This window comes from Corvus hawaiiensis, chromosome 14, assembly GCF_020740725.1.
Source record: "Corvus hawaiiensis isolate bCorHaw1 chromosome 14, bCorHaw1.pri.cur, whole genome shotgun sequence".
Classification (NCBI taxonomy): Eukaryota; Metazoa; Chordata; class Aves; order Passeriformes; family Corvidae; genus Corvus; species Corvus hawaiiensis.
The window spans coordinates 675,524-701,249 of record NC_063226.1 but is presented as its reverse complement, the minus strand read 5'-3'; the positions used below and the strand labels follow the sequence as shown (position 1 = coordinate 701,249).

At 43.7% G+C, this 25,726-nt stretch overlaps 1 protein-coding gene across 5 annotated transcripts in view; it reads left to right on the top strand.

Moving 5' to 3' along the window:
• FGF13 (fibroblast growth factor 13) overlaps positions 1–25,726 on the top strand; it is a 241,296-nt gene that overhangs the window by 121,855 nt on the left and 93,715 nt on the right. For 3 of the 5 annotated variants that reach the window (XM_048318585.1, XM_048318587.1, XM_048318589.1), the window contains exon 2: positions 10,644–10,811. The exons of the other annotated variants lie outside the window; for them this stretch is intronic. In XM_048318585.1, coding sequence (XP_048174542.1) covers positions 10,644–10,811 — 168 coding nt within the window. The remainder of the gene's footprint in view (positions 1–10,643; positions 10,812–25,726) is intronic. 5 annotated transcript variants of the gene reach the window in all.

The following is a 25,726-nucleotide window of genomic DNA, read 5'->3' as shown; positions in this document are numbered from 1 at the left end:
TTAACTCATTTTTGCCAGTGTGCAAACACATAGCATTGAAATCCCTTTTGGATCAGGCTGTAGAGTGCTGGCACTGTGATGTTCCAGGCATGAGCACAGGCATCTCCATGCACACAGCCATCACTGTGAAGTGCTCTGAGCTGCTCCTGGGGCAGCTCCTGGCTCACCTTCGCTCCCTGCCCTCACCTGGCAGTGCCCTGAGCGCGGCATCGCCGCTCCCGGTGAGCAGAGGTGGCTGGAGCGGTGCGAGGCACAGGGAGCTCCTGCTGTGCTGGCTTTGTTCAGCCTGGCTCGGTGCCACCATCGGGCTGTGCAGCTGGGGGAGATTGGCTGCTTCATTTTGCAGAGCCCAGAAGGTCCTGCTCATCCTCTGCCCATCCACAGGGCAGGGGCAGGACGGCTGCCAAGGCATCCCCCTCAGGGTCCCCTTGGAGGGGAAGGAGTTGGTAGCTCCATGCTTGCTGAGGTGAAGTTTGCTCCAGTTTCTGCTGCAAGGTTCTGTCTGTTCAGGCTGATACCTGGGCAGTGCACGTCCTCCCTGCTTTGTCATCAGCCGAGTCGCTGCGCATTCGCTGCTCACAGCAAGGGAGCAGAACCCTTCCTGCTGTCAGTGACCTCGTACTGATTGCCTCTCTTGCCTTGCCTTTCAGATGATCTAGCAGCTGTCTCAAGGAACTGAAAGCTACCACTTTAAGTAAAATAATAATATCATTTAAGGCCATACTGTGTGAAAATGATTGTAATTCTGGTGCACTTAGGTTGCTAGTACAGAGCAGGTATGCTGGGCAATATGTGGGAATACCATAGCAGTGTACAAAAGAAAGTTGTTGGGGAGCTGAGAAAGATCTCAGTACACAGAACATCTACTTGGACTCTACAAGCATGTTCATTAAGGTAGACAGTAACAGGAAAACAGTTTAATCTTCTGCTAATGTGTCTTGTTGCTGATTAAATTGATTAACAGTGAAAAGCGAAACCCCTCTCTGTATAAGCAGCAAGTGTGATGTAGCTACACCGATTAACAGTGATGGCATAATTGCACATGGATTTCTGCGATGTCTGAAAGGCTTTAGGTAAGTGTAGAGAGGGGAAAAGTATTTTCAAGTACGGTTTCTAAAACTGTCAACTGCAGGCTTCTGAACCGCAGTCCTTTTGTTTCAGGAAAGGGGGAATGTGGTGTTGTGCGTGTTGTTCCTCAGTCGATGGCTGTGCAAGTGGATGTAATCACTTAACACTGCATGGGCCAGATGGTGGGAAGAGAGAGCTGGCTGATTGTCAGATTGTTTGAGGTGGATTATTCAGTCATAACGTTGGCAACTGGGCTGGGGAAAGCTGCTCCAGCCGTGGCTGCTGCAGTAGGTAACACGCTGGTGAACAGAAGTGACAGTGTAGGCAGAGGTTTCTCTTGGTTGTGTGAATGACTCCACTGAGCCTACAGCTGAGTAGTATTTTTCAAGGTGGTGTAACTGTCTGGGTAAATTTTTGGGGTGTGCAGCAAGTGATTTGTACAAAATCACCTGTGGGTGGAATTCAGCTTAACTAAAGCTTAGTCTAAGAAAATAATGTGAGAAAATATTACAGCCTTTCATGTGACTGTTTTAAAATTGAAATGTTTTGTGTACATGTGTGTTTGTGTACAGGGACCCTATCTGCATAAGCCTAATCTTTAACCTGTTAAAAATAATTTCCAACCTTAAAATGAAGAGTAGTATTAATTTCAGGTTAAATGATATATTTCTTTTCAGAAAGGACTTTTCTGCTGTTCAGCTTCTATGTGCATAGCTCTGGTCAGAGCTCTTTGCCCCCTTGGGTGGGGGTGCTGAAGCAGAGCAGTGTGCAGGGTTCTGCTGCTTCCCATGGTTGTGAGAACACTTTGTGCACCTCTCCATGGTACACCGAGGCTTCTGGCTTCTGCTGATGAGTTTTCTGTGCTTTGCTTTGAAAAATTTCCTCTGAGGCCATTTCTCTGATCAGCTCTTTCTGTAATGAGTTTGAATTTTAAAACACTCAATTTCTTGCATCCTTCATTTTGTTAATCTTCAGTAAATGGGGCAAATAATTGGGAGGTGTCACCTGTCCTTCTATGAATGGTGCTTCTGTTCTTGTCTGCTTCTTCCAAGAGAAATGCCCAAGAGCTGTAGCAGTGACAATCTCTGAAACAGACTTGCAGCCTGATGTTCATCTCCTCCTCCCAAGAGGCATGGCTGATCCTTTCAAATTTTCAGGAGGGATGCAGTATATTATTTGATGATTTTGTTGCCGTTTTCAAGCTACTATTCCTTGTTTTGCTCTTCCTAGAGGATCCTGATTTTTTTTTGCTCGTTCTTTGTGGGTTTGTTGTTTTGCTTTTTTTTTTCCCCCCCAACACTAGGGAGGCTTGTCTCTCTTTGCCCAGCTGTTGACAATATATGCTCCATAAACAAGAAGAAAAAAGCTACAGGCATTCCCACTTCTCTCTACTTCCCTTATCATTTGAAACTATTCTCCTAGCTCCAAATAGGGCTACATTAATAATTAAATTCTCATTAAAGTTATGATACACAAGAGTATTCTGATATTTCATAAGTAGCAAACTATAGCTCTCCGAAGCTCTCAAAAACTGGTAGCTTCCCACTCATCCTGGATCTTTGTAGCAGTTCTGTTGACACCTTCTCCTTCGCATGCCTGATTTTCACCACACTTAAGGATATTCTCTTAGAAACAGCAACATTCCTTGCTTTTTCTCCCAAACTTTGTCAATGGAGAGCGTAGTTCAGTGTTGTGACACAAATTGTCGCAACAACTTTTAAATTTCCCAGGAGCTGGTCAGAGTGGGTTTTGTGGTAGACAGGGGTGAGTGAGGGGTTTGAGCAAGCTCATATTCTCATCTGGAGTTGCTGTCCATCTCCTCTTGTGTTCCATGATGCTTCTGTCTTGTGTTGTTGGAGCAGAAAGAGAAATGCATGATCCAGCAGCTGATGTGGCAGCCACAGCTTGATCCTAAGAGCCAAATCCTTGGTGGCTGTGCAATTTGGTTGGTTTATCTCCTGAAGCTGGCCAAGCAGGTCCTGCTGTTTCAGTGTCCTCCCTTGAGTCAGCCCCTGCTGCCATGCAGCATCCCCAGTTCCACACGGGTGTGCTCCCAGCTCTGCTGCTCCCTGCTCCCTGTTGCTTCTCACACGCACACTCCAGAGAAATGAATAGTACCCTGTAAATTATTGTCTTGTCTGCTGTGCTGCATGCACCAACCCACCTGTTTGGAAAGCAGCCAGCTTGCATTTATTTTAGCAGATGGGAAAAGCAGGAAACCACTCGGAACAGGCAGAGAAGAAATATTCATTCATTCAGGGGCAAGCACAGCAAAGCGGTGAGCTGAGCTGCAGAGTTTAAATAAGAGTGGGCATGTCTGGCATAGCAAAACCACAGATCCTGATGGCTGGGAAGGGAGACGTGGTGGGTCTGCCCAATGGAGAGTAAATGGTGGCTGTTCCTTAGCCCCTGATGAGCAGGAGTGTGGATCTGTTTGTCACAGCTCAGATGCAGGAGGCTGACAGCACTGCCTGGCAGCACCTGGAAACTGCAGTTCTCCCAAACCAAGGAGAATTCTCTCTCAGAATCACGGAATTGTTGAGGTAGGAGGAGACTCAAAGATTATGGAGCCCAACCATTTCCCCAGCACTGCCATGTTCGCCACTAGACCATGTCCCCAGGTGCCACAACTACACATCTTTTCAATCCCTCCAGGGGTTGTGATTCCCCTGCATCACTGGGCAGCCGATTTCAATGCCTGGTAGCCCTTTTGGTGAAGTAGTGTTTCCTAATATCAACCTAAACCTGCACTGAAACAACATTCTGCTGGTGACACCAGGCTCGGGACAAGGTATTGATGTGCTGCCTTTTCCTGTTTCTTCCCTTACTCTTCCCTGCAGCTGCAGGGATGGAGCAGAACACTCCTTGTGCTCCTGATCCTTTAACCAGCCCTCCCAAGGCACCCGAGTCTCCCTTGTTTGCCCTTGGACTTCTTGTTGCAACTTTGCCTACGTGAACAATCAGTAAATCCTCAGTAAATATCCATCAGTCTGAGGCTGTGCCAGTGTAGGAAGCTTTCTCTTCACATCAGTAACTCAAGCCAAGGCAGCAGATGTCCCTAAGAAATGGGTCCAGTTTACATCTTGGGCCTTCAGTTGCCATCATGGCATGTGGGCACAGGAAGGTCATGGTTACAGCTGCATCGCTGAGTAGTGCCCAGATCAGTTAATCCAAGGCTGGCTGGTGGTAGATGGGTGCCTGGAATAGCTGGGAGATAAGGCTCTGTGCAGAAATGTTGGTGCCATTTCCACAGGGGAAAGAGGAGATGCATTCTTAGCAGCATTTATCAACACATTTTTGATGTCATATGTCTTTGTCTTTATTATCCACAAGGATCTAAAAGCAGCCTTATCTGGGCTAGTCTTTTCAGAGGATAACAGCCTATTACTGCTAGCAGTTAATCCAATTACTCTTTTAGGTCAAGGGGGAGTGTCCTGTGCAAATATTTTTGGAAGATCTGAAAAAAATTATTCTGTGTGGTTGATCCAAAGAGAACATATTTCAGAATTTTTCAGCAGATCAAAAAGTTTAGAAATTTCTCCATATCTTGGAGGAAACATGGTTGAAAGATCTGTCAGATTTCAATTTTGATCACAAGACAGTCACTTATTTAAAATATAAAAATATTTCACAATGTAAATAGTTTCAATACCTTCAAATCAGAAAATAAATCACTATCTAAAATCATGAGAGAAATTCTTTGATGTGGGAATGAAGGTGGAGCTGTGCAAACCTTAAGGATTAATTCAGCAAGAAATGTTTTGCCTAAAGTAGGTTTTAACTCTATGTAATTTTGGCTCAGTTCATTTCTGGTTCTCTAATAAGGATTTCATCGAGTGTATCAGCAGGGACTGTGCAACAATTGAGAGCGATCCATCTAAAGCAGGGAGGAGCTCTGTCTTGGAGAGGGGAAATGGACCTGTGCATGAGCTGCAGCAGCTCTCAGTGGAGTTTGTTCTGCTTCATTGGTGGTGAAGGTGGCAGTGGATGGGCCACGTTGAACCTCCTGTTTTGCGTGGGCTTGACCAAGCCCTGGGATTAGGACTGTGACATTCAGCTCCTCACGCAGACTTTTGAAGGGGAGATTTCTCTTTACTGCTCAAGGAATGAGGCCCCCCCAACTCCTTCCAGGAGTTGGCAGGAATCTTTAGGGGTGCTTGTGCTGCAGGCTTTGATTTGTGTGGGGCTATTTGGATGAGGTTTGGGCTCCCGTGGCTGCTGCTGGGGTACCAAACACACACGGTATTCCATGTGGGATGGGAAGCCTTCCCAGGGGAGGGTGGGTGTTGAGGTTCAGGCTGCAGCTGCCTGTAGAAGTTTTGTGACTCTCTGCCTTACACAGCAATCACAGCAGGAGCTGGGACCTTGGCTTTACCACAAGAAGTAGTCCTTAGACATCAGTGGTGAATTTTAAATACTCCTGTGATACTTATGCCATAAATAGGAGGTTGCCCTCTCTTTCCCACCAGACATAGAAAAGCCTTCTTAGGCCATATACTGTTGAATCCCAAAAGCCTCAAGTTCTAATAACCAACTGCAATCTAATTTAGATCAGCAGTCTGAGAACTCATTAGTTCAAGTACTAAAAGCCCTCTATTGGGCAAGGGGTTTGCTTCCCTGAGTCTCTGAGTTCTTAGAGACTGTTACTGCCCATCTCAAAATTATGCTCTATTCGTGCATGCTGTAGAACTGTCCTTTTAATATCAGTTGAAAAATAAGTGCAGGAAATAGTTGCCATAGAGGAAATTTATAGAATTGGTATGAGAACAAAAGACCAGGCACTGCTTCCCTGTAAGAGTGAAGGAGTTGGGCTGTCCCTGGCAGCCTCTCATCCGTCACGGACCCCGTCCAGCAGCAGCTTCCAGATGTAATGAGAGTTCATTTTGAGCCTGCTTTTAATTTTGAAAAATCATCTGAAGAAAGTTGTGTCTTTCACAAGGTATTTTTGCTGTTTTGTTTCTTCCAGTTTGAAATAAGCTGGTGTGGTGCCTGGTTTTGGTGGCATTTTGAGGAGGAAGGAGTGATGCAAAATGAGGAACTCCAGAAATGGCTTGCTGTGAATAAAAATTAGAGAATTGGCTGCTTGTGCTTCCTGTAATATCTGTCTTCATTGTGAAAACTGCAAGTCAGAGTCAACCAGACTTCAAAGTTGGGAGCACACAGCTGCAAGCTGAAAATAAGATTTCTGGGTAGTGTAGAAGTGCCAGGGCTGTTTGGTAAGAATACTTCATCAAGATTTTGGCAAAGCTTAATAGTGAAATGGTTTGGATAGACTGTGTTGTCATTAAGAGGTTTTGAGTGTTTTACAGCCCCAGAATAGATTTTTTTTTTTCAATTAGCTTTTAAGTACTGTTGTGCTCTGGGTATTATGTTGTTCAGGTGGCTAACAAAAAAATCAAACCTTCAGCTGGGAAAAATTAGGGGGAAAACAAAGCAGCAATGAAAAGAAGCAAAGGGAATTTTTACTGCACGTGTACCTGAGAGATTTTCATCAGCTGTCTCAACTAGGAAAATGTTATTACAGCAAAATACCCCACTTTCCTACCCTTCCCTGTCCTACAGGCAGTCACTTGAAGCAAGTTATTTTAGAGAGGGTTTTTTTTAGACTTGTTCCGGTAAGGAGCTTGATAGCCTAATGTTTTCCTGTAAAAGGGGGGAAAAAAAATTTCCTGCGTAACTCCAAACAGCCCCAGGGCCTGAGTAACCTCATTTGTGACCTTTATGTCCTTTATGTGGGTGGTGAGACAGAGGATGAAGGAGGTGCTCAGTGAGCATCGCTGTTCCATGTCCTGGCACCGCCAGGGAGGTGACAGTGGGGAGGTGACAGTGGGGAGGCATCGGCTGCTGCTCATTATTCCAAGAAGTCATTTTGGGGGAGTAGATTTTTTGCAGCTCCCTCCCCTGTGCAAAAGAGAAGGGATTTTCTTCACATTGTGGGTGCAGGATTTAAGAGGCTCTAATGCTCTCTGTGGCTGGAAGACCTCGTGTGTAGAGACACGACTTCAGTCCTTCCAAAATGCCAGCAAAACGAATCTACTGCAAGTGTAAGCATGCTGGGGCTCACAGCATGTAAAACTAAGCAGACTATGAAAAGTTGGGGAACGGAAGAAAATTCATGTTTCAGGTAGTGACCTGAAAAGTTCATTCAAGGAGTGAACGGATCCATGGGAGTATAATTTTTGTGTGTTAAATTTTGTCATACATACAAGAACAATAGTCCAACAGGAACAGGAGGATTTGTTTTGCCTGGATTTTATTTACCCTGTGGTTGCTACAGCCTTTAGCTAGCAGAGCTGAAGCCTCTCTATGTAAAACCGGGGGGAAAGATATTTCCTTACAGCTTTATTAAACTCTGAATTACATCAAAGATTATTCAGTTGGAACCCGAGCCAAGGCCTATGGACAGGGTTGATGTTATGGTTTCTGGCAATTCTAGATGGGACTGAAATGCAGTTGGACATAAAAGAAAGACACAAACCAGCGGACTGTTTGGCTGGTGTGTTTATATAAAGTAAACATGTTTGAATTTATCTTGAAAAACATCCTGGTGCTGGCAGCCATCCTAAAGATCACTTTCTCTCAGTAAAGCTTATAGGAAGAGGAAATTTTTTCCTACTGGCTTGTTGACATCAAGTTTTTATTAATGTAATTATTATTATTTTATTTGAGCTAAAGAATGTGCTACAGGGTGATATTTAGCAAGCTGAATGTTTTGATGAAGGAAACATAATAGTTACTGCAGTTATTTTATATTTACTGCTAAGCAAAGTCCTCTCATGTATACACAGTTCCTGTGGGTTTGGTCTCCATCAAATTGTGAGGGGATGGTGAGGGCAAGAAAAAAGGATTCATTTTTTTAAAACATTGTAGTATTTATTTATCACTTCCATCTGAAAATATACAAGTTCTTTAGCAGTGTATTAATGATCTGTGTCCGTGACATAGGTAGTCTTATCCCTGTTTTTTTCATGGAAAGATGGGAATGTAGAGCACTGAAGTGTTCTACCCATGAGGATGGGGAGAACATTGGGATGAAAGGAAAAAAAAAAAATTGCTGCTGAAATACAACAGCGGAGATACAGCTGAATATTGGAGGCTGGCACGATGGTTACACATCTGCCTTCAGGAAGGTGCCAAGGAAATGTAGATGTGCCCCAGTGAAGATTTCTTCTCTCTGCTCTTGAGGACAACATCCACGTGTTGGAGTGAAGCTGAGCCTCTGCCAGGCTTCTCATGGGTCTTCTGCTCCCATTTTGAGCTTGCTTGCTGGCTCATGACTAGTGCCCAAATGAGCTGATCCCAGGCTCGTGGATGTGTGCATTGCACAGAGGAGTGTAAGCACATCCCAGGTACTGCAGGTGGAGCCTGCAATGGAGGAAACAGTTGAGCACAAACAATGTCCTCTGCTCCACATAGCACAGGATGTAAACACTGCTTTGGATTTCTGTTAATTCCCTAAAATTTATGGTTTCCTTCTGTACATGTGATTCTTTCGTAAGTGTGGTTTTTATCCCATTGGCAAAGTCAAAGCAGATGCCTGGTGATATTTCTCCCTTTTCCAAAGTGCTTCTTCACAGTTGTTTAATAATGATCCTTTCATGGTCATGCACTGATTATCTTTAGTCATCAGAGATGGCTGCCAGCAGGTTTTTAAAGCTTTTTACATTAGATTCCGGGTAGTTGAAACTCGCCTGGGGATTGGTTCTTGGGGCCCATGCTGGAGGTCCTGCAGCTGTGATTCCAGTGGTGCCTGGCTGTCATGGTAGCAGGGAAAAGGACGCAGTAGGGTCAGTGAGTGTTCCTTGTTTTGTAACAAATTCTCAGCCTGACTTGAGGCCATTCATCATGGCAAGAAAAGGTTTAGCTGTTCCTTTAGAACACTGACACCAATTAAGTTATCCATGCATCATTCTTGCATTAAGGCTGTCTTAGTGCTGTGGTTCTTGGGGTTTGCTCCAGGTGTCAGGACTACAGTGGCCCTCAGAACCAAGACTGATCTTCACCTGCTGTCCTTTTGTGCTTTTGTTGACTTCAGGATGTTCTTCACTTACTGAAGGTGTGGGTCCACCTGTGCTTTCCTAGTAGATTATGCATCCCTTTTAATAACACTTTATATAGATTATTAGTGTGTATTACTGGTGCTGGGTGTAGTTTATTGAAGCAACAAAAGCCAAGGTGCAAAGTTTCTCTGCTGGATTAGTGAGGTCTTGAAAGAAGGTGACTGCCCACTGTGAACAGAAAAACTGTCAGGTTGAATTTATCACCCAGATACGACGCTTACTAGAGAAAAAAATCCAGTGCATGAGAATGCAATAGGATAATATTTGTTTGAGGGGATCTGTGTTTAAATCTGACAGGTTTTTAAGATGTCCATGTGTTGGCAGATATTTAGGAAGCAGTTAAATTGTTAGAATTAATGGCCAACAGTTTGAGAACCAAATAAACTTACCTAGTGCATGCTAGTGCATGTTTTAGACTAGCCTATCAGTAGCTACTTTCCTCATTACTGAAATTTTACTTTCTTAATTCTTGATTTTTTTTTTAATTTTTTATTTTGTTTTTTTTTTTTTTTACACAGGGTTGGGGAATCTAAGTTTGGTTTTGGGTATGGTTTTATATCTCTGTGTTGCATTGTAAATAACAATTGGTGGTTAGAGGCTGTCTTGTGAAAAAGCAGTTAATTTTTGTTCATGTGAGAGGATCTTTGCCTAAAGCTGTGAGCTGAATTTCACTATCTCTGTTATTAAGGCTTCATTTTTTTAGGTAGTGGAGAAGTGTTTCAATTCTTTCTGGTAATGTAATACTTCAAGCTGGAGCTTTCTTGATGCTGTATATTTTATCTTTTTGCCATTTAATAGTCTGACCCCATTCAGAAACATTTCAGACTGCATATCATTTATGGTATTGATGGCAGTATTGATTTATAAGATAAACTTTAAAAAATACTTGCTGTTCTACAAGAAAACCATCAGAAGGATTAATGTGCTTTCTCTTTGTACATCTGCTCATCCATTGAAAATGATCAGGTCAAATGTCACTGGATTATCACCCTTGCTCTGAGGAACGGGCTGTAATTACATATCCCAATAAAGGCATGTCCCTTGTCCTTGGGGAGCAGATACACTGGTGTGGCACTACCTGCAGATGTGGAGTGATTGCTCACTGATGTTAATGCAGAGATTGCCTATGGCTAGGCCGTAAAAGCATGTTTGGTTTGCGTTTTTCTTAATCTGCATGCAGAATAGATAGAAGTGCTAGAGGAGAATAAAGCAAATATAGGAAGGAACTTCGGCGCTTTTTGGAGCGGGGTGTTATTCTACTGTTTATTAAAGCTGCATGAAATGGTATGAAGTGTTGAGGTTTATGAGAAGCATTGTTTATAAAAGAAATGTTTTTTCCCACCCTTCTACCACCATGACTAAGATACTTTACACTTTAAAGTTTATTTTCCTTCCTATGAACCTTTCTTCCCCTCCTGTCTTTCCCCCACCCTGACATTATGTAGTTGATTTGATTCTCTGGATTGCTTTCCTCAAGCTCTAACTTGAGTTCATTTTGTTATGTGGTGACCACAGTTATGGATGACGCTCCCCCTGGCACACAGGAGTACATTATGTTACGGCAAGATTCGATCCAATCTGCGGAATTAAAGAAAAAAGAGTCCCCTTTTCGTGCTAAGTGTCACGAAATCTTCTGCTGCCCACTGAAGCAAGTGCACCTCAAAGAGAACACAGAGCCGGAAGGTTTGTGACACTATGGATCCATGTTCTGTTTGTTTCTATTTATTTTTTTCCATGTATGTCCCCGGAGTGTGCTGTGTGTTTCCCAGCCTGTGTCAGTGCAGTGCAGCTGACGCAGGAGCGTGATGCACTCGTGTCCCTTTGCTTGCCTGTCAGTGTCTGATGCAGCTCTCACAGGACACTGTAATCTAAGCCACGTGCGGGATCATTCTAGAGGAGAAATGACGCTGCTTTTTCTTAAATAAAGTTTGTTTGTTTCAGCTCTCATCATTACACACTGCCCGTTTCTTTGGCTGCCAAAAGCTGCTTGCTACTTAAACAGCATCAATTCCCAGCCAGTTCTTCGCAGTAACATTTCTGAAGCTGCACTCTGCTGAAAATCTGGCACTTAGACTCAGATTCAGCTTGTCCCCAACACCTTGCACTCCATAAGGCTTCTGCATAGCGCTAGAGAATGCTCATGGCAGCTGTACTTGGGTGGAGCAGGATGAAGTTTGTATGTAATGCACGCCTGGTTGCATTTTGGGAAATGAAATGCATGCAGAGCAGAAAAAAAAAATAAGTAGATTGTTTTCCTTTTCAGATAAAGCAAAGGTATGGTCTCTTCTCATGCTGTATTTACTAATATGAAATTGCCAATGAGGTACATCTCGTTCATCTAGTGTACATAAGATTAAGATACTTTAAATTACATTTTTAATACTTTGTCTTATTGTTCCATATGTGTTTTGCATTACTGCTTCATATTCACATGGTAAGCCTTCTACTTTTTGCATAAGCTCCAGTATCTGCCGAGTCAAATAATGCTACTGCTGGTAGAAGTGTTTTAAGATGAAATATTCAGGGCTGGATTTTGCCACAGTCGAGTCTGCAGGAATGGCAGAGTGAGTAGGTTGGAGTTCTTATAACAAATCACTTGCATTATTCTCTCTGTAATGATGGGCATCAGTTGCTGAGCTGTCAGTGTTAGCCCAAAATATTTCAGTCAATTGCTTTCTCTTGTTACATTCCCCAAATTTTGCATGAATGTTCTTTGTACCACCTCTGGGAGATTTGTGCCTTTTAAAATAGAAGTATTTTATTAAAATAGCATTTATCATCTCACCAGAAATATTAACTCTGATACGCATTCTGGTCTAAGGCCTGGGGAGAGGTTTCTTGTTTCACTGATGATGCAACTGAATGTTAAAATCAGGGTTTGAAAAAAGTCCAATTGTCTTCTCGGTTCTGGGGCAGACTTGATTGAAGCTGTGATTTCATAACTCAATAAACATGAAGGAAAGGTGAATCCCATAGCATTCTTCTGGATTAGCAGATGTCATGGATTTCCTGTCATCTGTCAGGGTTTGTGTTGTTCATGAGTAAATTTTGAACCCAGAACTGTTCATCTCAAGCTCCTCTAGGAAGGTGATGGCAGCTGAGCTTCTACAGGTGCTCAACACGTGCTCTTTGGTGATCAGGAAGATTCCATAGCCATGAGGCATAAAAAGGTGGGCCCTACACCTGGCATCCCTGACTGACATGCTGTATTGCCAATTCTTGGTGTGCTCATGTGTAACTCCAGCAGAAGCTCATGGTTATTTCAGTGGAACCTACCCTGGGAACTGGATTCCTGCTGGAGACTAGCTCTTAGCTGGGTCTGGTCATTTCAGTGAATAAATCAACAATTTACACCCCAGTGGCCTGTCCAAGAGGAACGAGGAGAGCAGAGCAATGCTGGGCCGTTTCTCTCCAGAGCTGAGTCTCCAGGGGACATGGTTTGGTTCAGTGCTGGGGAATTTGGGATCTGCCGGGAAAGGCTGGCACAGTGCAGGCTCTGGGGGAAGACCTGGGGAGCGTCAGTGCCGCCGTGTTGCTGCCTGGAAGCCAAGAGTTGCTCTTAGGTTCTCCATAAATCTGCACAGTGTCTCCAACAGCAGCTGTGTTACTCCTTCCTCCATGGCATATGGCATTGTTATTCATTCTCAGTGCAAATGTTTGGTTCTGGGAGGAAAGCTTGTCATCTTTTATTGCCGTGCACAGGGATGAATGTCTCTTCCCTTGTTCATCCCTCCTCCTCTCCTCCAGGAATGTTGCATTACTAGGCAGGCACAAGAAGCCATGGCCGTGTTGGCTTGTCCTGTGACCACCTGAGTGGATGGGAATTTAGAGGGGTATCAATTTTTGTTGGTGTATGATTTCTATGTGTGTTCCTCTGGAGATGTTGTCTCTAGCATGGGAGGGAAAATATCTGATCAGGGATCCTTTTGGCCTCTGTTGTAGCTCAAATAGCCTGGGCTACATTTACCTTCAAAATCTGTGAACTGCTTGCCAGTGGTATTAGAGCCACTGAAGGACTGATGTGTGTCATCCTCAGTGGTTTGTTGGCATGAAGCTTGAAAAATTTTGATTGTGATGTGATCTGAGCTGTACTTTCCATGCAAACCCTGCAACAGTCCATCGGGCTTAATGGAGTGGCTGAAACAAATCCTAGCAGAACACCTTCCAGTGTGAGCCCAGCAGTTAACAGCTCCATTGCACTGTTAGGATAAAGGAAAAGAAATGTTTAAGCTTGTTACTGTGACATAAATTACACATTTTTGAAGGTACTGGGGGAAGTATGACAACTAGGAAGCTGTTAGCAAAGTTCTCCAAGTGAAATGTCATAATGGAAGTTTTATGGAAAATTGCAGACTTGAAAGACTCTGCAGAGAGTACAAAACCACAGCTTTTTAATCTGCGTGTTTCTAACTTTGCAACTCTTCTGTTTAGATGATGGATCTCTCTGCACCTTTTAACCACTTTCATACAGGGTTAGTGCTCAGGGAGCCTCGTTTATCACTTCAGGATTTGGACTCCCTAGGCATGTAGGAAGACACCAGGTAAAAGATTTTCCAGGCTTTTTGTAGAGGTATTTGGGGATTGTTCTGCTATTTGCTGAAAGACTTAAATACCACCACATGCTGGTATCTGAGCCTGGTGGTCCATCATTTCTCATATCTTGGGCCCATTTCATTTCTTGTGTCTTTGGCCTATTTCTAAAAGCAAAAGTGGGAATGAGAAAATTAGATCCATGTTTCCTAATTTAATCTGCCTTGATTTCTTGTTCTTTTCCCCACACCTACTTGCCTGCTTGCAACATCATCTTTATTCACAGCACGCATATGCCTCAAGTGCACCTCAGGAAAACAGGTCCAGGGCCAGTTCCTTTGATCTCAGCCTGGAGGACACACAGAAGGTCCTTGGCCCAGTAACTGCAGCAAGTGGTAGGAGTGGAAGGAAGGAGAGCAATAGGAAATGACACCAATGCGATCTTCCCCAAATGTGGAAATTTCCACTGGAGCCCCGTGCCAGCAGCGTGATGCTGCCAGTCTGGACTGCACTTCTGATGGGATATGCCCTCCCTAATGCTCTGGGAAACTTGGGACTGTGTTAAAAGCTGAACTGCTGCTTTATTCTGCATCATTCCAGCTTTGTTTTGTCAAAGTCGTTCTATAGTTTACAACGTCGTGGATCTCTCAAATGCAATAAAACAAGCAGAGCTGACATCCTTACCTGGATGCTGGGTCCTGTGGGCATTGGGCATTGTTTACAATTGCATCCAAGCAGCAGCAAAATACGGAGTGCTGTTGTAGCTTCCCTCAAGCCAGGAATACACTGCTAGCAGGAGAAGGGCCATCTGAAGTACATTTTGCAGCTATTTGTTCTCTTAAATAGTTTAAACATAAGCTGCTGCTGCTATCTGTATAAAACATGGTTACATAAAAAGAAGTCAGCTCCTGGAAAACTAATTTGAGTTGTATTATTACATCCAGGGGAGGGAATAAAATGAGAGAAATGTTTTTAAAAAACACCTATTGGTTAGTCACAGTCACACAATCGAGAGTCTTGGACACTTGCCCACAGTTCTCTTTCCATGTGGATTTTTTTTTGCCTTTTTTTTTTTTTTTTTTTTGGTAACATTTAGTCTCCCTCCAGGCATACATAACCTTTTCACACAGAAAAGCAGACAAGCATGGCAAAGTACGTATTGGGGATGGGGAGAGGGAAATCTGGGATAGCAGCTGGTAATGAGGAAAGGCAGCTTTCCTCAACCAACAGGAAATCTGATTAGATAGAAAATGTTGAGGATGCTAATGTGAAACAAGCAGCTTTGTGCTTGCCCTTGACAGTGGCTTGTTATCTTCATCCCTAGCAGTGGAATGCGTGGCAGAGCCAGTCCTGGGGGTGAGGCAGAGGTAGGATGTTCAAGCGCTGTGTGTGGGAGGCTGCCTCTTCCACCTACGCCATGTGCACTGGCACTTTTGCCACCAACAGAAATTTGGAGCCTTTATGTTGTAATACAGAATGTCCCTTTGGTGCTCCAAGCATCGTGTCACCACTGATAGTGCTGTTACTTGGCACTCTAATTATATCCTTTTCTTTTAGACTAAATCAGTCCTGTTAGCCCTGCTCGCTCGTTTAATTATATTAATGCATGTGTATTTCTGCATTTTAGAGGAGAAAAGGAAAGAAGAAGGGGGAGGAGAACTGTGTTTGAAATCAGAGAATTGTGAGAGGTTTTTAAACTTTACATATTGTTCAGAACTAAAAATGACTTTGTGTTCCAGTGAGGAATAATGAAGATGAGCCACATGAAATAGGCACAACTGCCTGTGTCCAAGACATTCAGAGCAGGCACACTTGGCAGTGGGACACCAGTGAGGCGGTTCAGCATCTGTGCTGTGCTTCCTTCAGCCTCAGGTTTAATCTGGAGCCGCAGCTGCTGGGGAGGAACCCCCTGGTTCCCTGGATGGAGGCCCTACTCCCTCACATGACCCTATTGAAACTTTATCCAGGTTATGGCCGATACTAAACCAATCACATTTCATGGGCTTCATGTTTTTCCTCATGTCTTCTCATTTCAGCGGAGGTGAAAAGCGAAGATTTGGTATCCCATTTGCTCTTGCCAGTAGGAGCCTTTAACCCTTTCCTGCTGCAGCTGAGCTGTGTGTCCTGGAGCTGTTCATCCCAGGGAAAGCAGGCAGCCTGCTATTGACTGATGCTGGGCCCTGCAGCCCTCTGTGCCTTCCTCATTGCCCTTTCCCTCAGCAAAACCCTGGTCTTGATTCTGCTTTTTCCTGCACCTCTCAGGCCTTCCTGTGGGGAATGTGAAGCTTTCACCTTGCCTTGTTCCCAAGTTCTAGCACTGGTAAGAAGCAGCTGAGCAATGCCTAAGCCTTCTCCAGTGCTAAATGAAAGTAAACTCTTAAATCCTGCCTGTCTGGGTACATATGGAGATGCTGCAGCTGTGGGACCATATCTGCAGTGAAGGATGATCTAAAGAGAGGGAGAGAGACCAAAAGTCAAAGGTCTGAAGCTGCCACTAGTATAATGGCTTTTTCCCCCAAAGAGAAATGGTCTTTGGCTTGAGTGATTAACTGATAACCTTCTGTTTCAGGGCACTGGGAGGCAGTGGTGACAACTGCATTCTTGCTTCAGAAGCTCAGTACACAGAGCAGATAGCTCAGTCCTGTGCGTGGCTGAGCCCTCTTGCCCTGAGCCTCCAAAGCCTTTAAGCACGCGATTAAACGTGTGAGTGCTCCCAGCAGAGTCAGAGGGGTTGGGATGTATTTAATGAGCTTACCTGAACACAGTCTGGGCCTGGCTCAGGTTCAGGCTCAGACAGTGCAAATCCAGAGTAATTCCACCAAAATCCAAGATTTACTCAATATTTACTTGTCTGCAAATGAGATCAGAACCCCCTCACAGAGTTTAGTTTGATTTCTTCTTTTCTTACTCCCTCAGCAGTTAATGTGGTCCTTATGGCCACAATGATCCATGATTGAACATGCAAGTCATCGTAGCAGTCCCGAGCAGTAGAGAAATTTAAGTGTTTCCCATTATAAAGAGGAAAGTGAAGGATGTGATTCTCAAAACTACTTGGACATCTCATCAGAAAGAGTAGCAATAACACTGCCTACTCAATCACCTGAGCACTAGGTACTTAACTATTATCTTTGGAAGGGTCTGGGGAGATGATGCTTCTGTCCATGCAGAGATACAGCAGAGTTGGGAATTCAACATTTTTCCATGTTCTTAAACACAGAATCTGATTTTTTTTTATCTTTCTCTTCAGCAGTGGCTCTGCATCAGCCTGTGCCAGATGAGCTGCCAGGTGCCTCCAGCCCTCCCTTCCTCACAGCTCTCACACATGTGCTGGTGTGTTGATCTGTAGTTCAGCGGACTCCACCACAAACACCCTCTTTGCTCCCCACAAACACCTGCTTTGCTCAGCATGTGAGCTGGGGAGAGGCTCAGCCCTGGTGAATGCAGTGCCAGCAGTGGCAGGAGCAGGGAGGTGGCCAGGGCAGGTGGACAGGAGCAGCCAGTGTTGGCAGGTGATGCATGAATAGCAACAGGTTATGGGCTCCTACTTCAGCTTTCCCCAAACTGTTACTGCTGCTGTTTTCTGCACCTTCTTCACTTTTCACCAGGTACTTGACTCTATGCGTGGTGCTTGCACATCCCGCTGTGTGCTGCCATATAAAAAACACCTCTTTCTAAGGTGGCTGGGTATGTTTTAAAGAATAAGGTTCTCTGTTATACTCTTGAGCAGGAAGAATCCAATTGTTGCTGTAATGAGTCTATCATGAGGTACTACAGTGATTACAGGGGAATGATTATTGAGGAAGGAATTTGAGGCTTTGAAGGAAAGTCACTGAATGTAGTATTTCAAATGGCTTACAAACCTCTCTAGTTCATGAATTCACATGTACCTGCCCCCTGACAGGACACAGTGCAAGAGCTTTCCTTAGAGCTTTATTTAGCTCCTGAGAGGCTTGGAGATCAGTGTCTTACACACAGGCGTGATTCCTGCATCCTGTTGTGTTGTTCTGCTAATGCTTTTTAACTAATACACCTACCAGGTTGTTCCTACCTACCTGAAAAATACACTTTTTCAAATGTCTCTGGCTCTTGTGGTCAGCTGAGTGTGACCTGAAATAAGGAGTACGGCTGGAAGAGCCTTCTCGCTGTGTATGCACATAACATCTCAGTCCAGGAAACAGCGTGCAGACCTTAGTCTGTCAGACTGAGATCTAGAGCAACGTGGCTGGAGGAAACGAAGATAAAGTATCAATAACAAAGCTAGCTGATAATAAAGTGGTTTGTTGAACTGGGTTTTCATGGTGGTAAAATTCAAAGGTGCAGCTGTAAATGTGAGCTGTGCAGTTGTTAGCCAAATTTGTACTCAGTAGCATCAGAAAATTTTAAGTAAGTAATGGCGTTAGGAGCAGTTGTAGAACTTTTATTTCAAGGTAATGATTTTTGATTCTCAAACTGGACCTGGCCTTACCCCTGAACAGGTCATGGCAACCCAAAAAGAAATGCTATCTCTTACCTTACTGTGTACTCTGAGAGGAATCTTTTATCTGTGCCTTTTGCTATTTTGTTCTAATCTCAAAGTAAATATTCAGTATGGAGACAGTATCTGGCACTTAGCATAGCTGAAGTAGGACATTTAGACCAAATGAGTCACCCTGATCTTCTTTTCTCATCTCATCTTTAAAGGACTCTGAGATCTTCAAAGAGTGTTCCTTGTATGGAGGAAGGCCTTTGTCTTGCTGCTTTTCCATCCCATGACTCTCCTGAGAAGGCATCCGACTTTGTTCTTCAATCTGTCCTCGTTTTAAATAAGGAGACATAGTTCTTTATTAATAATGAAGGTTTTTCTTTGTACCTTACTCAGCTACACAGTGCATCATAATTACTGCACAAACCTTTATCAGTGGTAATTAAATACTGAGTGCCTTTGGGTTGAGATCATGACAAATCTTTCATGATGTTATAGCTTAGGACAGGTCTGTAAATGAGGAGGAGTTAAACTTCCCAGCTGTCACTGGAGAGTTGTTCCTTTGCCCAAGGTAATCGGGCACAAAAGCACCAAGGCAAGGCTGCATGGAGCAGCAGAGCACATTGCAGAGATCCCCAGCCTGTGCAGTGGAATTGCTCACTTCAGGGATAATTAGCTCACATAGATAATTGTCTGTGGTTTCCAGTTCCAGGGTTAGCTCAGCCCACACCTGACTCGGGGCTTTCTGCTCTTCATCCCAGCAGCAGTCTTGGCCTTCAGCAGCTGATGCCTCTGAGTGCACAAAAATGAAACAGCAAAGTTCATCAGAGAGTTTGGCAGGCTCCTCCTGTCCTGGGTTATCTGGAAAAGAAGAGGAACTCAGTATAGCTTGGAACTCAATCTGCTCTCCCTGTGCTCCCTCAAGGCGTGTTTTTCTCTCACTCTCCTCGTTCTGGATCCTGCTCTGTCAGGGCTAGGGTTGCTTCCTGAACAAAGCTGAAGAATTTTCACAACAGTGCATTTTACTTCAAGTATGTGGTGAGCACACTGGGCAGTAATGTGCATTAATGTTATTTTGTGATTGCATAAGCAGTTAACTTTTGGTGGTAGTACATTTGTCTCTACTCCTTGTTCTCTTTCAAATGTTCTGACCTGAAAGCTACAGAAACTGAAGAAGCTTTACCCAGACCTCAGTGAGCACCAAGACTGCAAAAGGCCAGACTTTTCATGGAACACTTACGTAAAGTTATTGAATTCTTTTTCAGTAGTATCTGAGTGTTTGGGGAAAAGTCAGTGCTCAGACTGTTTCATATTCTGGTTTTTTGCCCACTGGTACCTATCTACATAATTTTCCTGCTGTGTTCAAGTTCTTTGATTTTGCTTATATGCTTAAAAAGCTCCAGCTTTTGTAGGACAGTGCAAAATATTTGCACATCTTCTCTTAAGCCAGCCCTTTCCTCCAGGACAGAAAGGTGTGCTGCCAAGCAGTGGTGTTCAGGAAGAATTAACAGGGGCTTGCTGGGTATTGTTCCTGCGTGTGTTTCATTCATTCTGCCATGTGTTTGAAAACAGACACAGACAGGTTTATCTTTTTTCTCTGAAAGACAGATTACAAAGATTTACGTTAAACCCTAAAGATTACAGAGCTCATAAACCTGCAAAGGTTCTGAACTGCAGAGCGTATCCAGCACATGGCTGTGCTTCCTCTCCGGTGACACAGTGTTGAACTCCTGTAAAGAAAACAAGGAAACAAGGAGAAATCCTTTCCAGGCATCTGGGACATTCCTGATCTGAAGCTGTCTGCCACATTTTTCAGGCGTGCTAAATAATTCTTGCATGTTGATTTAGGAAGGAAAAAATTAAGAATATACACAACTTCCTGCACAAGAAGTCTTTGGTTACCAGCTGTCTGTCATGCTTGACATTCCCACATTACACAGCAGTCCCTTCTGGAAAGGTTACTGGTGCAGCTGTCTCAGTTCTTACTATTCTATTCTATCTGGTCAAATTTAGTTCTCACAACAGAATGAAAAATGGCCACTCTTCAAGTCTGTGCCAGCATCATTAAGTCAGATTTTAATTTGTTTTGTGTGGCATAGAGAGGTCAGAACACCAGTGTAGAGTGGATAATGTTGCACAAATATCCGAGCATCTTGATTGTTTTGAGCCCCACGCAGAAGACAAAGGAAGTGGCCCAACATGGCTTTGTCTTAAGTGCTCTAATGGAGGTTTGGGTTTCTTAACAAATATTTTCCAAATAACGGCTAAATCTTTCTCCTTATCCTTGGTTTTTCTTCTTGTTACAATACTCTTGTCTCAGGTTTTTTGTCCTTGGCTCTTGGGGGAGAGGTGCACTTCATTCCTCAGCTGTGTTTCTTGCGACCTTTCTGAGAAGCTCAGAGGCTTAGCTAGGCCTGGAGCTTACCAGTATTAAAGGATGGAACTAAGAGGTTTTCTGTAGAGAGTGAAACCTCTGTACCCCCAAAGCAGCAGAACTTGCCCCATACAGGTGGCTGGGACTTCACCATCTGTCAAAGATGCATCATAATCTGTCATTAAATTTCCCAGGCCATGGAGGGCTCCAAAGCCAGGAAATTGTGGGCTGGTGACATCAGGAATGAGGGTGTTTGCCCTCCTGTCCTCTGCCCGTCCTCAGCACTGGTTTTGGAGGCTTTACCAAATTTCCCTTCAGTGCTGCAGAGACAGGTGGGGCTGCACAAGAGTCAGCCATGAGGAGCCTCTGCGGGACAAGAATCTGAGGCTGCAGGGGACGAGGTGCTGGCTTTTCCATCTTTTGAAGAAGACTTTAACAGCATAAACCACGTTTGTGGTGACTGTCAGTCTGTTCTCTAAATGTGCCTTTCCTCTGAACAGTCCTAGGATTTTTCATTTCTGCAACAGGTGACATCAAATTAACACTTAATTGCAGGAGTTGTTAAAAATGCAGAGTTAATTTCAATTGTGCACCTTTGCTTAATTAGTGCCTGCCCCTGTTTCTCTTCCTCTACAGCTTCAACTTGGTAGAGTCAGTAATTAAAGACCAAGTTTTGCTTTTTAGTTGCTCTTATCTCTGGTAAGTATAATCATTCTCTCATTTCAGACCAGTGGCAAAACTGACCTCGAATATTGCTAGTGTTTCTCAGATGTTGCTAGTAGAAAATGTTTAAGCTTCACATAAGATCTTCCCTTCTAATGATGAGCTGTCAGCATTACTCCAGTGGAGTTCATGGGGCTGGCCTTTTAATGATAAATTTAGATTAAATATACTGTAAAACCAATAGTAAACAAAAATTTGTAATGGGACTTGAGCTGCCAAATGCAAGTAAGTGGTTTTTTTAATCACTTGGATATTAAATTAGATAAATGTAAAAATGGTGAGAAATTTTGCTGGTCTTTGTGCTAATAACAAAGAAGCATGTTTAGGAAATTACTGTTTTAACTGAAAAGAATTTGATGTAGTGCATTTCGTAGTATGTGAAATGTACAGTCAGTATGATACGGTTCTTGATATATTAAAATAAATGCAGTCCTAGTTATTTCTGCGTTGAGGGAAGCTCTGAGGAAAACAAGCTTTCCTGCTGGTGCTGAAGAACATATTCTTTGTGATACGCAATTGCTACTCAAGTCAAAGTTACATATTCTCTAAAATTCAGATGTTCTGCTTCAAAAATTCCTTTGCCTCTTGATAGTTTCTGTCTTAACAGAAGACAAAGAAGTGATTTTAAATCACTTGTCTGTGAGGTCGCTGAGCCAGCTGCCTGCAAAACCTTGAGGAAAACTGAGCAGATTGCCAGAAGGTTCCTGAATTAACGTGGACTCTTCTAGAATGATGACCTTCTAACCAAAAATTAGTAGGCTGTTTTAAAGGATGGAAATTTTTCCTGTGGAGGTTTCTCGATGGTGATTGTTCTCTGGCAGTAGACGTGTGTGCTTTCCTAAGGTTGCCTGTTCTGAGTGTAAATAGTATTTCTTCCAAATTTAGAATATCAGCACACAATGGCAGCAGACTCTGGAATCCCAGAATGGTTTGGGTTGGAAGGGACCTTAAAGCTCATCTGTGGGCAGGGACACCTTCCACTGTCCCAGGCTTCTCCAAGCCCCGTCCAGCCTGGCCTTGGACACTTCCAGGGATCCAGGGGCAGGCACAGCTGCTCTGGACAACTTGTCCAGTGTCTCACCATCCTCACAGTGAAGATTTTTTTCCCTAATACCTAATCTGAACCTCTTTTGGTTTGAAGGCATTCCCCCTTGTTCTATCACGGCATGCCCCTGTAAAAAGTCCTTCTCCAGTTCTCTTGTAGCTCTCTTAAGTAATTGAAGGCCACAATAAGGTTTCCACAGAGCCTTCTCTCTCCCAGCCTGAATAACCCCAGCTCTCTCAGCCTTTCCTCATTGGAGAGGTGCTCCAGCCCTCTGAGCCTCTTTGTGGCCTCCTCTGGACTCACTCCAACAGGTCTGTGTTCTTCTTGTGCTGAGAACACAGGAGATGGATGAAGTACTGCAGGTGTGATGCTCAACCTGTGTAGGCTGGAACCACTGGGAACCCTGATAACTCTGATGTGTTGGTAAGTCATGTCTGGTGAAGACACTTTTGAGGATAAATGTGCTTTTTGTTTGATGAAGAACACTTCTGTGTTCCATTCCAATTCATTTCCATTTGAAAGCAAGTTGCAAGTAAGTGAGGGAAGATGAGTAGGATAGAGGGACAAAATGATAGGAGAATGGGTATGAAGAACAGCAAGGAGGAGAGGACAGTGTTCAAACTGTAAAGCATTGTGGTACCGAGAAGGAGAGGTTCAGGTGGGAGAGTCTGATGATGGGGCAGAAAAGTGCGAGGAGAGAGGTTGAGAAGGTGGTGGTGTGGACAGGTGAGCAGACTGCTTTTGGATGAACTTGGCTGCAGGCGAGATCCAAAACTGAAGTAGAGAGATCCCTGAGCTCCAGTGGTTAGAAGGATACTGTGGAGAGGAGTTGGAAGCCTGGATGGATGGACACCTCACAGTGGGACAAGTTACCTGAGGAGGACAAGAGATCTCCAAAGAAACACAGGCAAGTTGCTCAGCTAAACTTTGAGTAACATCATCTTTATTATGCCAACACTGCCAGAGGAATGTGGTGTGTTCTCCGTGAGTGGTTCTGCCTCACCCTGTGAGGATCAGACCCCCTGAACTGAGCACCCAGCTGCTTACAAAGCACAGCAGCTGCTTCTCTACCTCCATGTTCACAGCTCTGTACAGACCATTACATGCCTAAAATTTTTTAATGCTCTAAGCAGTGGATCCCAGTCACACGATTAGTTTTTCATACCCTTATGCATATTTAAGGAAGTACAGTGACTCCTGTAGAGTGCTGCCAATTGATGTCTGATCAGGTGTATTCATGGCAGATTCTTTAATTTGCACATGCAAATGAAAACGTGAGTGCAATTGTTCATCCAGGATACTGAGGAAAATCACAGGGCAGCACTATGACAATTTGTTATTGATGTAATCTCTCCTACAGCAGAATTTGTACTGTCTCAACAGAATTGAAAAGGTGCCTTTTAAAAACTGATGTCTCAAAAGGACATCATAAAAAAACCCAAACCCAACACTCCTGCCAGGTTTTTTTTAGTGGTGTGGTTTTGGAGTTGGGGTTTTTTTTAGTAGTTTTATTGCCAACTTTTAAAGTCAGCTTGTTTCCAACAGAATGATTTTTGAGATGGGCACTTGCCGACATTTTTCTTTTTAAGTCCTTGGCCAGACTTATTTATTGGAATCCACTCCTCCTGAGCTGTATGCACTGAGAGGTATTCGGCTTCAGGCCAGTTTACTGTCTGAGTTCTGTAATACATCCCCAAAGATTTCATCACATCCCTTTGAAAGGCACCAGTGACTTCAGTTGGTGTTGCAGAGGAGTTCTATATTTAGCTTTCCTCTCCTACAGGAGCTCTTTCTTATTCAGGTGCCAAGCTCTGTACCTTCATTCCCTGTTTTATTTCTAGCAGTCTTCCTGTATAACCTCTGTTTCACGAGTCATTCTCCCTCTGAGTCGATGTCTGAGCTCAGTCTCTTCTTGCTCTAAGAAGTCCATCTCTGTTTAGCTCTAGAGAAAACATTCTGGCTGGGAGGCAGGGGCAGCAAGGGGGAGGAGAGCCCAGTAAAATACTGTCACCTTTCCAGTTTCCTGAAGCTGATGAACACTTACTTTTGATGGCACAAATCCTTGGAATTTTTTTTTTTTTTACAATCTATAAATCAAGGTTTATAAGAAAAAACATACAAACACACATCAGATTTCTCAGGAGACTTGTGGGCTGCAGGTTCATTAGAAAGGAAACTAGTTAAAAGATTAAGTTGTAGTACTTTGGTTTAGGATGGGACTCCAGGGAAGGATCAAAACAGATCAATTCTTGCAGTTGCAGGGCAAATTCACAAACAGTTCACTTTTGCAGGGCAAATTCACAAACAGTTTTGGGATTATTTATGGTCTTTAAAAATCTAGTGGCAACAATGTTAAGAATCTGGGAGAGTGGACATCTGATTTCTCCATCATTGTTATAACAAGACTTGTTTTTTGTGTGATACAACTTGCTCACATCGGCATTGCCCTGTTTGAGGCCGCTGGATCGTGAAGCTGTGAAGCAGAGGAATTGCAGGAGTGGAGCGAGTGTTGGCTGGGAGCTGGCTCCTGATGCTTTCTTCTGCCTCCTTGGGAGAATAAATGCTCCAGGTTGGTTTTATAGGTGGTGCTGCCACATGCTGCAGGAATTCTCTGCCACCCCATTACGCCCAGCTGCAGTGAAGGTCCCCTAGAGAACGAGTGGTGATGACTTCGCCTGTTCAGCTCCTGCTCACAGCACTTCTTCCCAGCAGCCCATTCCAAAACAAGTGAAGAGAGAAGGAATCCAAATGTGCAGAACTGAGAGATCTTACCTGAAATGTCTTCTGCAGCTTTTAATACTGTCTGCAACATGAACCCTGAAGACTCAGGGGGGGATTGTTTTCAAAAATGTTTTCTTGTAAAAGAAGAAATGTTGTTCATCAGAACCAGAATGTGACTCTGCAAAGGTGCCATGTAATTGCAGGGGTCAAATCTTGTTATCAGCTTTGCATTTCATAGATTGATTGCTGCCATTTGGGGTCTAAATTAAGTCAAGAAAAGACTTTTGACTTTTTATTCTCAATTTTTTTTCCTTTGTTCTTCTTGTTTTGTTTTGGTTTTTTCTTTAGTAGTATAATTTTATGAATTTACCACTCTGCTTTCTATCTTTGCTGCTGGGAGATCCAGAAATAGTTAGGAACTTGAGACAACCCTAAGCTAGACTGTTTTTAAAATTCTGTGTTCCTAAATGGTGTCTGGCTGTGAGATGACTTTGGGATGTGCAAGTCTCTTAATCACTGTTATTAAATGTGCTTCCTGAGCTCTCTCACAATGTTAGAGAAAGGTGTAGTTTGGGATGGGTCAGGGCTTTGCATATGGTAGCATTTCAGATGTTCAGGAATTTGGATTAGCATCAACAAGTGAGCTAACAGATCAAACATCCCAATTCCTTGTCGTGGGCTCTCAGGGCAGCCCTGTGATGCCCTTTCACTTGGAGATTTGGTTTCAGGGCAAGGAAGTGAAG